At 57.5% G+C, this 17,252-nt stretch overlaps 2 protein-coding genes across 4 annotated transcripts in view; one reads left to right on the plus strand and one right to left on the minus strand.

The window, feature by feature from the left end:
* ADAMTS2 (ADAM metallopeptidase with thrombospondin type 1 motif 2) overlaps positions 1-16,558 on the plus strand; it is a 224,230-nt gene extending 207,672 nt beyond the window's left edge. For 2 of the 3 annotated variants that reach the window (XM_051833771.2, XM_051833769.2), the window contains 7 exons: positions 140-306; positions 1,466-1,625; positions 2,931-3,063; positions 3,866-4,073; positions 6,128-6,257; positions 6,637-6,723; positions 13,247-16,558. In XM_051833771.2, the coding sequence (XP_051689731.2) occupies positions 140-306; positions 1,466-1,625; positions 2,931-3,063; positions 3,866-4,073; positions 6,128-6,257; positions 6,637-6,723; positions 13,247-13,704 (1,343 nt within the window). In that variant the 3' untranslated portion in view covers positions 13,705-16,558. The remainder of the gene's footprint in view (positions 1-139; positions 307-1,465; positions 1,626-2,930; positions 3,064-3,865; positions 4,074-6,127; positions 6,258-6,636; positions 6,724-13,246) is intronic. The other variant, XM_051833770.2, reaches the window with a different exon arrangement.
* Positions 14,914-17,252, minus strand: part of ZNF354C (zinc finger protein 354C) — a 31,639-nt gene continuing 29,300 nt past the window's right edge. Inside the window, exon 5 of the mRNA XM_070076527.1 lies at positions 14,914-15,012. Coding sequence (XP_069932628.1) covers positions 14,975-15,012 — 38 coding nt within the window. The 3' untranslated portion in view covers positions 14,914-14,974. The remainder of the gene's footprint in view (positions 15,013-17,252) is intronic.

Below are 17,252 nucleotides of genomic sequence, written 5' to 3' on the forward strand. Positions count from 1 at the left end.
TGGGGCTCCACTCCTCCTGATCCCCCAATTCCCCCATGCCCACCCCCCTACCCCTGCCCAGCAAACTGTGGACCTGGGCCCAGCACTTGGGTGACATGGTGGGGGTGGGGATGGGGGGGGCTCTCTTTGCCATTCTCAGCCGTCAAGAACCTGGAGACGGGCAAGTTCATCTTAAATGAAGAAAATGACGTGGATCCCAATGCCAAAACCTTCATTGCCATGGGCGTGGAGTGGGAGTACAGGGACGAGGATGGTCGGGAGACGCTGCAGACCATGGGCCCCCTACGCGGCGCCATCACCGTGCTGGTGAGTTGGCGAGGGTGCTGAGAGCGCTGAGGTCCACAGCGAGGACCAGACACGGGCCCATGCAGGAGCCGGAGCTCTGGGTCCTGCACAGCGCCTTGGGTGCCCTCAGGGTCTGCTTTCTGAGGGGTTGGTTTCCCACCAGGGTGACATCTACGCTGGCCTCCGTCAGGCGTGTCCCTGATGTGCCCTCACATTGAAACCCTGCCCCCAGGGAGTGACATCACGTGGGCTTCATCTCCAAGCTGCACTTGACCCAGACCTCCTGGGCGGTGGAATCCTGAGTGGGCTTGAGTTTACAACCAGTTTTTAAAATGCAGCTGCAAGTAAATGTGAAAGTCACGTATTTTGTGACACAATTCAAACACTACAGAGGAGGTGCCAGTCCCTTACCTGTGCAGAAGCTCCCTGAGGTTGGGTTTAATCACTGAGACCCCAGTGTTCCAGGTGTGTTTCTTGTACCTGGGGAGCAGGTGTCAGCATGAGCCACTGTGCTTTATGTACACCATCCATTTTGCCCACCTCGCCTGCAGCAACTTGTCCCCCCCCCAAAAAAAAATGCCTTTGGTAACCTCCCTCTGACTGTGGGTATATAGCTGGTGCTCAGTATTCATGGTTTCTGGATTTGCAGTTCACCTGCTCCCTAAACATTACCTGTAAGCCACATGTGGGCATGCACAGAGCGGTGGACAGTTTGAGTCTGCTGCCAGGCACCTGCAGGTGTGGTGCATCTACTTGCTGCTCTGTCTTCCTGCTGCAGTTCCCACGAGGCAACAAGCACCCTTCAGGCAGTCTGCTTAGGGTCCCAAAGTTGCGTGTTTGTGTGCTTTGGTGAGGGGTGACTTTCCTGTTGCAAGCGGCCACTCAGGTGCCAAGGTGCTGCCTTGTGGCCCGGAGTCCGAGCAGACTGTGGTATGTCTCGCTGGCACTGGTGTCTCACAGGCACTGGTTACTCCGCTGCCGACCAAGTTCAATGTCAGTGCGTCACCAGTGGGCATTGAGCAAAGGGTCTGCACTCACGAAACAAGATGACGCTGACTGGTTGGTTGATAAAACTGTCCTGACCCAAGGCTCAGCGGAACCCAGCCTGGAGCTCAGGTTGCTGAACCAGCTGCCTCAGAGGGCACTCACAGCTGACCTGGGGGGTTTGGGGGGAGTGCAGGTGATCCCGGAGGGAGACGCCCGGGTCTCGCTGACGTACAAGTACATGATCCACGAAGACTCACTCAATGTGGATGACAACAACGTCCTGGAAGAGGACTCCATGGGCTACGAGTGGGCCCTCAAGAAGTGGTCTCCATGCTCCAAGCCCTGTGGTGGAGGTGAGATACGCAGGCGTCCACTGGAGGAGGAGCAGGGGGTAGTCCTGCGGCGGGAGCAGCAGCCCTGGGGGCGGGGCGGGGGCTTCCTGATCCATCAGTGCTCTCTGACTGTCAAGCTGAGGCCATGTGCCAAGTGCAAGAAGACTGGCTGCCATGGCCAGGGAGGATGGCCCATGGCAGTGACTTCCACCTGGGCTGGGAGGGGCAGTGGGCAGGTATCAGGGCAAATGCGGCCTGGCAGGAGGTTGAGGATGGAGACACCCCGAGAGGTCCTACCCTCCGGTTCATTCCGAAAAGCTTCCCAGACCTTCCTGGGGCAGGGCCAATGCAGAGGGCCCCCAGCTGGCCGTGACCTCAGAGTTCCTGCTTGGGTGGGAATAGGAGGTCCAGACGCACAGGGAGCTCTTCGCAGCTTTGGGGGACCGGGTGAGTAGGAGGCAGGTGTGCAGGGTCCCACCGCTGGAGGACAAGGAGGCGCTCACCAAGGGATGGGGGGGGCCCACTCCCCAACACAGGCAGATGGAAGAGTCCTCCTCCAGGGCCCCCTCCATGAGATAGCACCTGTGGGCCCAGTACCCATCCCGTCCCTGCCTGGATCTCCCTGGCACATCCTGTTGCTGATCCCTTGTCTTGGGAACCTGTCCGCTGTTATATTCCCAGCCCCCCGGGGCCCTGTGTGTCCACCTGTCCACTCCAGACCTGCACAGCCCCCTCTGCTTTTGGAGTCAAAAGCAAACTTCCCTTGGTGAACCTGGAGGGCTTGATGCCTCCTCACCATCCTCTTGGTGCCTTCCACCAACCAGTGCCAGCCCCGCCCCCTCCGGGGCCACCTCCCGACACCCAGACCACTGACATTGCTGCTCTACCTTTCCTGCTGTGGGGGCTGGTGACATTGAAGTTGAGCAACATCCCAAGTCTCTGCCCATGAGATGCCCACAGCACCCCTCCCCCTGCTGTGACAGTGGCAAGTGTTCCAGCTGTGGTCACGGATCCCAGAACCCCGGGAGAAGAGGTGCCCCCCTACTGGGAGCTGTTCTGTGAGCTGCAGTGGGAGGGGCTCAGGCCCTGTGCTCAGTGCTGAGCGGCTGCAGCCTCCTGCCAAGCCCTGGCCCCTGGTGAAGGGTTGGGGGAAGAGTACATCCTGTCTTAGCTGGCAGGAAGCCAGAGAGTAGGAGAGTGGCCAGGGTCTCCTCTTCCAGCTGCCCCACCCTGTACATCATCATAAGGGCAGGGAGGACGGGGTGGGGGGGGTTGGCTCTTCGTGAAGGTACCCCTCTGAGCCCCCAACCAGTTCTCTGTCCTCAGGGTCCCAGTTCACCAAGTATGGCTGCCGCCGGAGGCTGGACCACAAGATGGTGCACCGGGGCTTCTGCCACGCCCTCGTGAAACCCAAGCCCATCCGCAGGGCGTGCAACCAGCAGGAGTGCTCCCAGCCCGTGTGAGTGCCCGCAGCTGCCCTGGAGGCATCCCCCAGCCCGGCCCAGGGTCCTCCTTGGGGGAAGGAGGCCAGAGGCCACTGGGCCTCCCGGGAAAGGCCATATGGGATGTGGAGCTCCAGGTTCCAGACCTGACCCTCCCAAGGCATTTGATGGGCTCTCTGGGGTTTTGGGTGGCACAGCTCAGCTTCAGATCTGCTAAGCTGAAACAGTAATGTGCAACTTAGAGATGACATTTGTGGGGAAACTGAGGCCGCGTAAGACCAGCCTGGCTCCAGTGCTGTGTAAGATGGTCCCTAAGCAGCAGCTTTGCTCCTCAGACCCCGAGGCTTGGTCGGGCTGCATTTCTGGGCCCAGGCTCCCTTGGCAGGGCCCTGCTTAGTAAGGTGGGAGGTATGCTGAAGGCAGGTGCGGAGACAGAGCTATGCAGAGAGGCAGGGATGTGCAGAGAGAGACAGGCTGCTCTCCAGCTCAGCCCAGAGGGCTTGCGATAGCAGCAGCGGCTGAGGCCCTGGGGCAGGGCCGGGGTCTGAGGAGGTGTGGGAGGTTGTCAGAGCCCCTTCGCTCTGCCTTCTCCACAGCAGCCCCGTGTCCCCTGGGTCTCCAGTGACAGGCACCCTTGAGACTCATCCTCCAAAGGATCTGGGGCCGTAGTGCCTCCTCTGTCAGGCCTGGGCGGCTGGCAGCTTTGCAGCAAGAGGAAAGGCGTGCGTAGCAGGAGATCGGGCCGCCCTCTCTCTGGTCTGTGTCCAGCTAGGCTGCAGCCCAGGGGGCAACTGACCCGGCCTGCTCTGCCCCCGGCAGGTGGGTCACGGGTGAATGGGAGCCGTGCAGTCAGAGCTGCGGGCGGACAGGCATGCAGGTGCGCCCCGTGCGCTGCGTCCAGCCGCTGCACAACAATACCACACGCTCTGTGCACACCAAACACTGCAATGACAACCGGCCCGAGAGCCGCCGCGCCTGCAACCGTGAGCTGTGCCCTGGTCGGTGGCGTGCGGGCCCCTGGTCCCAGGTAAGCCTCCGCAGGCCGTGTCCCATGGGGTTTGGGGCACCAGTGGGCAGCATGAGGAATGTGTGTGATCACTGCGCTAGGGAAGGCTCCTGGGTGCTACTGGGGTCTGGAATCCCAGGAAACTGAGGGTGCAATCCAGTGTTCAGGGCCCCCGAGAACTGGGCCCCAGGTCTCAGAAGGCCAGCCACGCCCACAGGAAGGGAGATGAGAAGGGGAAGGGCTGGAAAGAGTAATGAGGGTGGGTGGATGGGCTAGAGGTATGCTCTGGACAGAGGCTGGGGCTGAGCTTCGGCCAAGGCCACGCCAGCCAGCGCGGACTGCCAGCGCACTGGGGGGCCCCAAGGCCAGCCTTGGGCCCTGTGATCCACTACAACTCACACTCAGATGTTGGGTGCACCAAAATTAACTCATACTTTAAGTTCCATTTCCCATTTACTTTCTGAAGAGCCCTTGTCATTCTTGCAGCAGTCAGGTATGACATCATGGGTGGAGCCTGGGAGTCTGGGGTGATGCCCCACCCCCAACCCCCTGCCCTGGCCCCAGAGGGAAAGCAGGGGTTTGCCATGAAAAATGCCTTGCTGGTATAACCTTCAGGACAAACTGCAAAAGCAAGGCCCTTCCCTGCCCAGGAACCCCTTGGGGCCGGTCCAGAGTACAGGCCTCTCAGGACTGTGCAGGGCGTGAGCAGCCCAGGCCTGTGTCTGCCCTTCCCACACCTGTGGCCGGTTCCCAGCAAGGAGAGGCGGAACGGGTGTGGTGAGTGAGGGCACTCTTGATGGAGCCTCTGAGCCTGAAGAAAAGGCAGGGCAGCTGCCCAAGCCTCCTGGGCTTGGTCAGAGATCTCCCAGCAGCCCCCAACACACAGCAGCTCCCCGGGGCCCTCTGGCCTCCTACAGCATGCGATATGTACAAGAGGCTTCAAAAAGGTCATGGAAAATTCATGTTATGCAAAACATGTGCATGGATTTCTGAACTTTTACACCAAAGATTCCATCCACAAACTTTTTTTTAAAGAAAATGCATTATTTCAATAGTTTTATTTTTTGCACACTACACATTTACAAGTTTTATTGTTTATATTGATATGTTTTATAGATGGCTCTATTTGAAACATATGACTTTAACACTTTGATCAAATTTTAGTCTATTTTCCACTTACCCAAGGCTGTGCACTTTATAAAGAAAAGAATTTAAAAAAAATTGTATCTTTATCTAAAAGGTTGTTAAAGAGGGAGGGAGAGAGAGTGTTGTCCTATCCTGTGGTTCACTCCACAAATGGCCGTAACAGCCAGGGCTGGACCAGACCAAAGCCAGGAGCCTGGAATTACCATCTGCATCTCACATGTGGATGGCAGTGGCCTAAGTACTTGGGCCATATTGTTCTGCTTTCCCCCCACACACACTAGCAGGGAGCTGGCCTGAAAGTGGGGCAGCAAGGACTCAAACTGGCCATATGGGATGCCTGTGTTACAGGTGGTGGCTTAACCCGCTGTGCCACAACACCAAATCCAGAAAAGAGGTATATTCAGTGTACAGTTCTGGAAGCTCAAGGGCTGGGTGCCGGCATTAGCTCGACTCTGGTGAGGGCCTGAGCATGCGCAAGGTGGAGCAATCACATGACCAGACCAGAAAGCAGTAGAGAGATGGGGAGGGGCCAGCAGTGACTTCCCAATAAGCTCCACCTTTTAAAGGTGCCACCACCTTACATCACCACAGTGCACGTGACCCTTGGGGGATACCCCAAAACCATCTTCAAACTGTAGCAAGAGGCAGGGCTCTCCTTGAGAACACAGAAGTACCAGGTCCCATGCAGGCACTGCACATTTGTGTTTAACTCACAGTAGCTCAGAGACCGACCCATACATCCCCTCTTTGGAGCCCCAGGAGATGGGTGGCCAATGAGAGTAGGGCAAGCTCGGACCCTCACTCTGCCCCTGGGGCACACACTGCCTCCATGTGGCACATGCAGGGTGGGGTCCTGGGCTCCTCCAGCTCTTCCAGGCCCTGGGACCCCACATGGGATGTAAACCCTGACCAGTGATTCTCCCCTGCAGTGCTCCGTGACCTGTGGCAACGGCACCCAGGAGCGGCCAGTGCTCTGCCGCACCCCAGATGACAGCTTTGGCATCTGCCGGGAGGAGCGGCCAGAGACAGCCAGAATCTGCAGGCTCGGCCCCTGTCCACGTAAGACTTGATGGCCCTTGGCCTCCAGCGGGCAGCAGCAGAGGGCAAGGGGGGTGGGGGGGCATGTGTCAGGTGCACCTGCCCAGCTGGGAGGCAGGCGGGGATTCTCATTCCCACAGTGCTGCTCTGTTGTCTAAGCTCAGGGCTGGAGCCATGGGGTGGAGATGCATGCAGAGCAAGGTTTAGGTGAAGAGGCGGAGGGGAGACAGCAAGGCCTAGAGGAGTGGCATGAGCTGGGTGCGGGCAGGGCAGCTGGGGCCGCTTTGTCCCCAGGGGGGCCCCCTCCCCAGAAAGCCAGGGAACTATGGAACTGCTCTGCCTGGGAGAGGGAGGACAGGGTCCCAGCCTGGTGCCCCAGCAGCCTTTCTCTTCTCTCCAGGAAACATCTCGGACCCCTCCAAGAAGAGCTACGTGGTTCAGTGGCTGTCCCGTCAGGACGGGGACGCGCCCGTGCCGAAGATCTCAAGTAACCGGCCCGTTTATAACTCTGCCTCTGCCCTCCAGTGCATGCCCTGCGCCCTGTGGAGCTTGCCTTGGGCTCCCCTCCTCTCTCTCTCTGGGAAGCTGCCCTGACTCTCCTTGAGCTCTCTCGGGTGAATCCTTTGCTCCCGGGCCTGTGTGCTCGGCGTTCTCCCGCGGAGCTTGTGCCTCCGGCTGCGAGCCAGGGCCAGCCTGGCAGAGGCATGGCCTGGGGCCCTGGCCTCTTGTCTGGGGGCCCGGGACCTGATTGGCGATGGCTTGTAAAGGGGCAAAGATCCGTCGTGGTGCTGGAGGGGCCAGAGGCCCAAGTGCGAATGTGACCACTTCGCCGCCGTGTGACTGCCTCGTGGGGCCACATCCCTCCAGGCTGAAGCTGCCGGCCGGAAGTCCAAGGGGAAGCCCGCCCTGCCCCCCTTGCAGATGCCGCCCGCCCGCCATGGAGGCGAGGCCAGAGGGGGCTCTGGGGCGTACGTTGTTTTTCCCTCACCGTGCCGGGTGACGGTGACCCAGCCCCGAGCTTCCGGCGGTGTCAGGGGCTTCCCGGCTGCCACTGCTGTTGCTGCTGCTGCTGTCCCTTTGCTGAGTGTGTCCCTCTGACTTGTGAAACCATGGCCTGCTTCCGTCCGGCCCTTGTGTCTAACTTACACAGCCCTGCCTCTATGCCCTGTCCTCTCAGGGGTCCGGGTCCAACAGAGGAGGCTTGGGGACCTGTCCCTCCAGTGGGACATCGGGGACACAGCACCGCTTCCATTCTCTGTCCATTTGCTCCGATGGCCTCTCCTCGTTTGTGTGCACATGACCCTGACCCCGAGGTTGAGAGAGAGAAGTTGTCTGCTGTGGCTGTGCCTCACCTACCAGTGTGAACAACTACAGAATTACCTCAATTTTTATTGCTTTTTTGCTTAGAAAAAACTATGTAGAAAATGCCTTAAAGTTGAAGGATAACAGAATGGGCTGCTAACTCCAGCTTCAGAGGGTAGGAGGCAGGCAGGGAAGGTGTAGGGGAAGCCGGTCCAATTCGCCCACCTCTTGCCGAGGGTAAGATCCGAGCGCGGGCGGCGGCCTTGCGCCGGCCGCGGTGCACGCTGCGCATGCGCGCCCGCGTCTGAGACTCAGGCGCGCTCCTCAGTCCGTCTCCGCGGGGAGGGGGGTCCTACGCTGCTGCCCACCTGGCCAGTCGGCGCTGACTGTTGCGTGGAGCCTCCCTGGGGGGCTCCAACAGCGAGGCCTTACACCCAGAGGGTGACACACCTGGGCCCTTAGCCGTGACCAATGTAGCACTCCCGCCCCCCGGCCCCCCCCCCCACCTTCGTGTAATCCCGCGTTCCCGCTGGACCCCGCCGCCGCCGCCGCCGCCGCCCCCTCCTCCGGCACTAATTACTGTTATGTAAATAATCGGTGTGTAACCGCCTACTACTAATCCTCACGACTGTTAACTCCCAACTTTGACGAGGCAATGTGAGTGACCCGCGTGGCTGCGCAGGTGCAGTTGGGTCGGGGCATCGTGCTCTCTGTCTATATGCACTTTGGTTTATCAGGGATATTTTATTAGTGTTTTGTATGTATTTAATGACGTGTTCCATAGGTTCCATTGTTGTTGCTTTTCTGTTTCTTTTCTAACGAGACCACGTTAGCGTGTGCCAAAGTGACTGTGAAAATGACCCTTTCTTCTTACTGGTGATGGAAAGACTTCCTGTCATGCATCTCACAAATAAACTCAATAAACGTTCAGTGAAACTGGGTGCTTGGGCTTGGCAAGCCGATGGCTCCTTCTGTTCGCCGTCACGGCCGACCGTGTGGCGCTGATTATCCGGGTTCTGCCTCAGATGCTGTCACTGCCCACCGTAGGCGTTCGGGGCATGTGCACCTGCGCAGGTACTTTTGGAAATAAGACAGCGGCCCTGCAGGCTCCATGTGGTTCTGAGTCTGGGTTGGCCCAGGCGGAAGGAGACCTTGCAGGGCTGTGTGGGTCCCCTGGGGTGGGGAACAGCAAGTCAGATGGCTTTTTGTCTTTGGGACCCACGCTGCTGGAGGAAAAGTGTGGGCTCCAGACCTTGGACCCAGTGCCTGGCACAGTTGTCAGCCTTGGGCTTCCTATTCAGGGAACCCACGTAAGGGGCTGGCCTAGCCCCAGGATAGCAAGTTGAGAGAAGGGCAGAGTGGCAGTGGCTGTCTCTGGGCACTGCTTGACGACAGTCACGGGCCTGTGTGTCTGCGTGTGCAAGTGTGAGTGTGTCTGTGCGTTGTGCATGCTTAGGGGTGCCCACCGCATCTCCTGAGCTCCGGCCTCAGTGGTCCCCAGACCTGCCTATTTTGCTACCTTCCTGACCCGGCTGTGCCAGGAAGGGTAAGGAAGCATGGAGTAGCCGTGAGAAAGAAGGGCATGGACCATCTGGCAGCATGGAAACGGCTTCCGGGCACAGGCCCCAGCTACAGGGGTCCCTGCAGCCGGGGCGGCTTCAGCTGCCCAGAACTCTGGTCGTGAATAGAAGGCACCATAGCTGGAGAGAAGCAGGGAGCTCCAGAGAAAACAGCGTGCGCCAGCCTGCATGCCGCTCAGTCTTCTCTTCCGGCAATGGGGCAGGAGTCATTTCCCCATGCAGCACCCCCCAGGCAGTGGCTTGAGCAGACGCCTGGCTGCCCAAGGGACATCCAAACTACCATGGGGGTACACAGAATGAAACAGTGGGCACCCCAACATTTGCCAAAGTGAGAGGGATGGGGATGATTTAGGGAGAGCACGGAGTGGTCTCTTCCTAATTCTCTTGACCCCGACGGCCTCAGTGGGGGTCTGGGGTAGCCCCCGCTGGTGCCAGTCTCAACAGCTCTCTCACACCTGCTGGTCTGTCTCCAACTCAGAGCTCTGCCCGCCCGAGTGCCTCCCCAGGATTTCAGGAAGTAATATTTGACTTGAAAGTGGACTTGAAATCTTTCTTGGTGTTCATGCTTAGGGTTACTTTTATATACTGCACTTGTTTTCCGTAAATGGCAGCGGTATCAGGCTGCCTTCAGAAATCAGTGTGAAGTGAAGAAGGGAGTGAAGTTGAGGGACGCTGCTCGGTGCATCCTGCTCACGCTGCTATTCAGAGATTGCCAAGACTGCGGGAGCGGCCCGACGACTTTCATTTAGGGAAAGCGTGTTTACTCCCGGTGTCTGTTGCGGTTCATTAGGGGGCAAAGCTGTGGGAAGCGGCTACGGCTGTAGATCGAGTGTCGTAAAGGCAGATACCATGGTCCAGCCCTTTGGAGGTGCGGTGTGCATTGTATTCCTGTTGGGGGCTTTCTGGTCAGTGAAACCACATCAGAGACACCGCCAGGGGCAGGGGCTTAGCTTCCTGGTTGTCAGAGCACTTCAGTGTTTGATTCCTGGCTGTGACTTCTGACTCCAGCTTCCTACTAATGTAGACCCTGGGAGACAGCAGTGGTGGCTCAAGTGGCTGGGTCCCTGCCACTCATGCTGGGGACCTGGATTGAGCTCTCAGCTCCTGGCTTTGGCCTGGACCACCCCAGCTGTGGTGGGCATTTGGGGAATGAGCCAGCAGATGGCTCTTTCTCTCTGTCTCTGTCTCTCTCTCTCTCTCTCTCATAAATAAGTAATAAGCATTACATGATCCCTGCCGTGGAGTTTCAGGCATAGTTGGTGAGGAGCACAGCTGCCCCCGTGTCCACAGGGAGGGGTTAGGATCCGGGACCCCTACTGACACCAGAGTCTGCAGCTGCTTGAGTCCCTTATGCAAGACACAGGAGGGTTTGCACAGACCCTACAATCCTCCTGTGTACTCTGATCACCGCTAGATGACACAGAACCCCTAATAACCCCTAATACAGTGGAAAGGCCATGAAGATAGGTGCTACGCTGCATTGTTTAGGGCATCGTGACAAGAAAAAAATCGGTACCTGTTCAGTACCAATGCTGGTTTTCCCCAGTCATTTCCCATCTGCGGTTGTTGAATATCTAGATGCAGAACCTGTAGATACAGCGAGCCAACTGAATATCAGAATTTCCCTCCGCTGATATTAGCGTAGCCAAGCTCCCAGCCGGTGGGCTTCCCGTCACTCATGCACTCCCTGAGAGGGACGGGGCTGAGTGCCCCGGAAGGGTCCCGTGCAGTAAAGCCGTGGGAGGAGGCAGCCCCGCCTGTGGTGCGGCAGCCGAATGGGGACATTCACTCAGCGCCTTCCTTGTGTCCCGCTGTGTTGTCCCGCTGTGATCTTCAGACAGGGCTCAGCCAACCTCCTCCGTGAAGGGCCAGCTCATAAACATTTTTTTTTTTTTTTTGCCAGGCAGAGTTAGTGAGAGAGAGAGAGAGAGAGAGAGAGAGAGAAAGGTCTTCCTTCTGTTGGTTCACCCCCCGCTCCCAAATGGCCGCTACGGCCGGAGCTACACCAATCTGAAGCCAGGAGCCAGGTGCTTCTCCTGGTCTCCCATGTGGGTGCAGGGCCCAAGCACTTGGGCCATCTCCACTGCCTTCCTGGGCCACAGCATAGAGCTGGACTGGAAGAGGAGCAACCGGGACAGAATCTGGCGCCCCAACCAGGACTAGAACCTGGGGGATTAGCCAAATGAGCCACGGCGCCGGCCAGCTCATAAACATTTTACACATCGGTGCCCAAGTGGTCTTCTGCTGTGGCTGCTTGATTCTGCTGCTGTGTCAAGACAGCAACCACAGGTGCTACCGTGAGTGGACTGGCTGTGTCCCAGTGAAGGCTTATCCAGACAAGCAGGTGCAGGTTGGCCCACAGGACCTCAGCTGGCCACGCCCTGTCCCAGGTGGATGTGATCCATGTTTTTCCGTTGTCTCAGGTGGGAGGGACGAGTAATACCAGTCTTGTTATTCATAGGCAGGAACAGGCGCAAAGGGCGGAGAGGGCGTTACCGGATGGCACCATCCCAGCTTGGCTCCACTGGGCTTGGCTCCTTTCCCATGTCCCAGCCACGGGGAGGAGGCCGCCCCCAACTGTTATCAGAAGCGTCTGGGGTGTTGCACAGGGCTGTGAGCAGGTGTTTGTGGCACGTGTGGCTCAGCTACTGCAGAAGGAGAAGGCGGGGGAGGGGGTCACGTCCCCTCCACCCCAGCTTTAAACAACAGCTTTGCCTCCGAGTCGTACCCTGGGCATGGGTGTAAGGCTTGCACTGAGGGAAGCCGCCTCCCAGCTCTGCGCTGCTGCCCAGGGGTCTGAGTCAGCTTCGCATCTGGCTCCTGGGGTCACCGCTCTGCAGGCGGCTGGCTCCGGCCCCCCCCCCCCCTTGCGGTGTGGGCACCATCGTGACCTCGGTGTTAGGAAGACGAGGGCTTTCTCTGGGCGGCCGCTCTGTGTTTGTCTTCTTCTTACGGTGGATCCTGCAGCCAGTTCAGCATACCACTGATTTTGGCAACTTGGAAGCTCAGAGCCAAAGCTGGGCCCACGCTGGGGCTGTGTGCCTCTGTGCCGTCTCCTTGCCTGTATCTTTTGCTGTTTTGAAATCCTGGCTCTCTCGGGCTTGGACACCCTCAGCTACTCATGTCCATGGTTTCATATTCGCCCCTTTCTGCATGCTTTCATTCACTGGGCTTGGCCTGGGGCGCTTCCCCTGGGAGCTGTCAGGAGAATGAAAACATCAGACACTTGCCTTTGGGGGGCAAAGTGCTGGGAAGACACAGCCCCATGAGACCATACGCTGGGGTAGGGGGCGGGTCTCATCTTCTGCAGTGGTCAGGCAAAGCCGGCCCAAGGAAGATGTCTTTCAGCTGAACCCGAAGGATGAGAGGAGGCATTTGGAGGAAGCAGGGTTGGAGAGGGGGTGGAAGAGGAGCCCTGCAGGTGCAAAGACCCTGTGGCCACAGGGAGCACAGCGCAGAGTGGGAGTCTGGCTCTGAAAGCAATGGCAGGCGATGCAGGAGTTTGAGGCAGGAGGGTGACAGGGTCACGCCTTCAGTTTGCAAGCAGCACAGCGAGGGGAGTAGGATGGCAGGATGAGAAGGGAGAAAGGCCAAGAGGCAGGGATAGAAGGGGGAGAGACAGAGGAGTGTGGACATGTTCAAGGACGTCTAAGAGACAGCTATGGCCTTGAAGGTGAGCGGACCAGGGGTGAGGGCGCAGAAGGTGTAAGCGGGCAGTAAAGCTGTGTGCTCCACGGTGCACTGGGCAGCACACGAGGCTGTGGGGTTCCCTGTAGGGTGTCAATGGTGACAATTTGACCAGGTGCCTTTCTTTACGGTGAGCCAGAGTCATTCTGTAAGAACAAACTGACCTCGTGTGTCTGTCTCCAACCTTGAGGAAAGATCTGGATTGGGCTGGGCCTCCCTGGCCGCACTCGGGGGGAGGGGGCGGGGGCAGGGCTCCAGGGGGGACTCCCTGGCTGCTGTCCCACCCACCCACACCTTCTGCATCAGCTCACCTGCCTCTGTGCTGTCTCTGGGCTCTGTCACACGCCTCCTCTTGCAAGCTGCACCCCGTGGGGGAACAGAGCCCCCGCCCCCACCCCCTTCTCTTGTCCTTTGGTTATTTGTTCCACTTGTGTCTTTCAGAAGGCCACTGCCAAGGTGACAAGTCAATGTTCTGTAAGATGGAAGTCTTGTCTCGCTACTGCTCCATCCCAGGCTACAACAAGCTGTGTTGCAAATCCTGCGACTTGTACAAAAACCTCAGCACCGTGGATGGCAGGCTAGAGCCACCGCCCGGGAAGCACAATGAGATCGAGGTGTTCATGCCTACCCTCCCGTCGCCCACTGTGCTCACAGAGCTGTCACCTGCACCGGTCACCCCGTCGGAGGCCCCTCTCAATGCCTCCGGCACCAATGCCACTGAGGATCAGCCAGAAGCCAACGCTGTCGATGCACCGTACAAAACCCACGGCCTGGAGGAGGAAGCCCAGCCGCCCAACCGAATCCCTCGACGCCCGAGCCCGTATGAAAAGACCAGGAACCGAAGGATCCAGGAGCTCATTGACGAGATCCGGAAGAAAGAGATGCTCGGAAAGTTCTAATAAAATGGAAAGATAGCATCCATCGCATTTTTGTTCTTGCTTGTAGAGATACTCCATGGGATAGCCAAGTCCTGTGTCGTGGAGATGAAGTCAAACTTCCTGACCAAAAAGAGAAAACAGAAAGGGAGGATGACCGGACGTACAGGCGTGGGCACGTGGTCCCCAAGTTAGAGTGTGTTTCCCAGCCCAGGGATTGCTGAGCTCCTGCAGAGGTTGTTGGGGGTGCAATGGAGAGGAGGGTGGTGGTTCCCCAGCCTCCGTCAGTGAGCGAGGGGAGGGCAGATGCGGGACTCAGAGAAAGAAATTGGCCCTAAAGTCGCTGAGCTGTGATTGACGATCTCCTTTCCTGGTGGTGACATGGGACAGTTGCTTCCAACCTCCAATGCTCAGCCCCTTGGGGACACCTGGGAGAAATGGTGATTTATTTACAAGCAGCCAATCACCAAGATGAGTACAATGGAGTAGAGGTTGTGAACGTTAAGGGCTGGGGGTAGGGGGAGGCAGGAGGAGTGTAATGGCAGTTAGGGACGGTGGCCTGCCTAGAGCCACACCCATCGTGAGCTGTGGCCATTGCTGCCACGTGAAGTGTGTGTCTCTCTTCTCCCCTAACCCTGGCCTTGCCGAATGATGTGCTTTTTCAGAAGCAGTTTAGATTGACATGGGAGGACTCTCAATCTTGAAAGGCCAACTGAAAATATTTTCAGAAAATCTTGGAGTCTCTAAGCATCTAGAGCCTCTGGTCTCCGGTCTTGGCTGTTTTGTTCATTACTGAAGGACTTAGGAAAGGTGACCTGACCTATTTGGTGCTCCCGCTGTACTGCATTTGTGGGCTATTTCTTCCCAAGAAAGCAACGCGAGCCCTGAAACTGGGGACTTGAGGACAGATTGGAACAGGGAGCAGCCCTGGGCCTCCTCGCCCTTGGCCTTGGTGGGCCTTGCTGGCCACCTCCCACTTGCTGGTGTGAGATCCTGTGTTCTCTAGCCAGCCTGGCCTCAGTCCCTCCCTCCCTACATGTATCAGAAGGATGGGGGGGGGGGTCCCATGCTCTGTTGGGAAAACCCTGCAAATAGTCTAAGGTGTGTGGCTCTCCCTTCTCAGAGGGGCTGGCGTGCTGTGACCAGGCACCAAGCCAAAGGCCTGCAGATCTTGGGCTCTGTGGGCACAGGTGTGCTCCCCGTCTCACCTCCATCCCCGCCCCGCCCTACCTCCGTCTCGGCAGTTCCTGCATCCCACAGGAGGCAGGCAGGGCTTGCTTCATCTATTGCTCTTTCAAACTTGAACATCCGTGTTGTCTGCAGAACGGTGTTCTGTGGGCAAGATACGGATGGGAGCTGTAGGAGGAAGGCAGCAGGGGTGGGGGGCGGGAGGGAGGGGCTAATTTTACCTCTGGCCTCACTGATATCTTGCAAACATGCAGTTTAACTCCCCCAGATTACAAGCCCCAGGAGTCCGTGAGCTCCTAAACTGGGCCAACTAACAAATAATTCTTAAGCTTTCTGTGTTGGGGCAAAGGTCTAGAGGCTTTGCCTTCTCACCCATCATAGATCTTCCAGAAGTCTTCCTTGTTACGTCCCCATTAGATGGATGGGAACACTGAGGCTCAGGATAATACAATGGCCACTTTCTATTGAGCTTTGAGGTGCTGAATACATTTGTCTGAATCTGCATGTGTGGGTGTGTCCGTGTGCAGGGTCCGAGAACCACACGAAGGGTGTAGGAACCAGCTAGAGTGGTATCTGGGACGATGCTGAACGTCCCGACTGGATGATAACTGCCTTCCCCATGTCCTCCGCCGCCGCCCAGCCTGTCTCGTCCCCTCAGCCACCACTGCCCACACCTGCCTGTACACTGCAGTCACTTTTTCACGTGCCAGTGTCTCCCAACCACCTGGAGGAAACCTTTCTGAATCTCTCCCCTGCTTTAAAGTGCTTCTAAAATCCTGCCATTTTAGAACCGGGGCACAGAGCCCACGGCTTGTCCTCTTTCGTGGTGCTACTCACAGCCTGAAAGACTGGACGTTGCTGGTGCAGGTCTGTCCTGGAATACAGAGGAAGCTCGGGGCAAGTGCTTGCCAGAGAGGGGATGGGAACACTCCCCTCCAGATGCGGGGAGCCAGGCTTCGTGGGGCGGCCCCAGGTGGGACATCCCCTAGGTAACCACCTCTCCTTGGTTGAAGAGACAAAGATGCCCTTTGGGAACCGGAGGCCAGCGTGGCTGTGGCCACACACGCTATCCCCAGTGCCTTGGGCCAGGGAGTCACAGGGTTCCCTGGAGCTTGGTGGTCCCCAGAGGTCTGTGTGTTTGCTGGGCTCTGGGGAGCTGCAATTCTCCCCGGGAGCGCAGGGCTGCTTGGAGAAGTGGCATGGAACAGGCCTGCATGTTCAGAAGCAGCTGCCGGGTCTGAGGGCTGGGGCGGGGGGGGGGGGGCAGGCGCGGGGGTGGGAGCAGGAGGACGTCTTCCAGTTGGGGTTTCTAGGACTGGGTTGAGACCTAGGCTGTTGGACGCACGGGACACCCCGACGTGGTGCCTGAGTCACTTCTCACGCAGACTGTGCTGGATTTCTGGGACCTAGCCCTCCTGATATTTCCTGTATTAGCCTCTGTTTGTATCTTCAGAGTTTCTGTTTGAGTATAGAAATGGTGCTCAACAGCAGTGTCTGTGTCAGCTGAAGCATCAGGGCTGTTTACTCCTGTGCGACGGGTGGCCGCTATGCTGAATTGAGGTGCTGAACTCAAATCACAGAACTCTAGCTTAACTGCTAACAGCCATCAGTACCTTTTTGTTCTGTGTAGTGAAATCTGACGCCTTACTTTGATAAGTTATTAAAGTTAAAATGTCTGTTTTGCAACTCACGTCTGTGTCTGTTCCTTTGCCTACACACGCCCCTCCCCCCAGCCTGAGCTTGGCCACAAACCTGAGGATATACTGCCTTCCTTAGGCAGCACTGGGGAGTGCCTGCCGGCCGTGGCTGCTCCAGCCAGGAGGGCAAGAGGCACCCAGAGGCTCTGTTTCTCTCCCAGCATCCCACACAGTCAGTTCCCCAAGCGACAGGAAGCCGCCAGCTGCACCTTAGGTTTAGGACAGAGATGGAGACTCTGCACGCATTGCCTCCCCTCTTCCCCGTCCCACCCTCCCCGACCCCCATCACAGCTCTTCCCTCCTAGGATTAGGTTTCCAGGAAAAAATACTAGATGCTGAGTTAATTTGTATTTCAGAGGAACAATGAACACTTTTGCCACATAAAAAACGGGGCTTACTTATACGAAAAAATCCTTCTCTGGAATTCAAGTTTAACTGAGAGTCTTATATCTTTATTTGCTAAATTTGGTCATCCAACCTATAATCAGTACACTGTACGTGGAAAGAGCCGCATTCTCCATGGTGCCCTTGATAGGACCAGGTGTTGGGGGAGGATAGGGGTGGACAAGGAAGAGCCTTCTGCTAAGACCCTTCTGTGAGTATTCCACAGATGCTTTTCAAGAACATGCAACGGATTCTCCACGTGCCTGTTAGATTGTTTCCAAATATTTTGCTTCTTGATTTTTT

Source organism: Oryctolagus cuniculus, chromosome 6 (genome assembly GCF_964237555.1).
Source record: "Oryctolagus cuniculus chromosome 6, mOryCun1.1, whole genome shotgun sequence".
Classification (NCBI taxonomy): Eukaryota; Metazoa; Chordata; class Mammalia; order Lagomorpha; family Leporidae; genus Oryctolagus; species Oryctolagus cuniculus.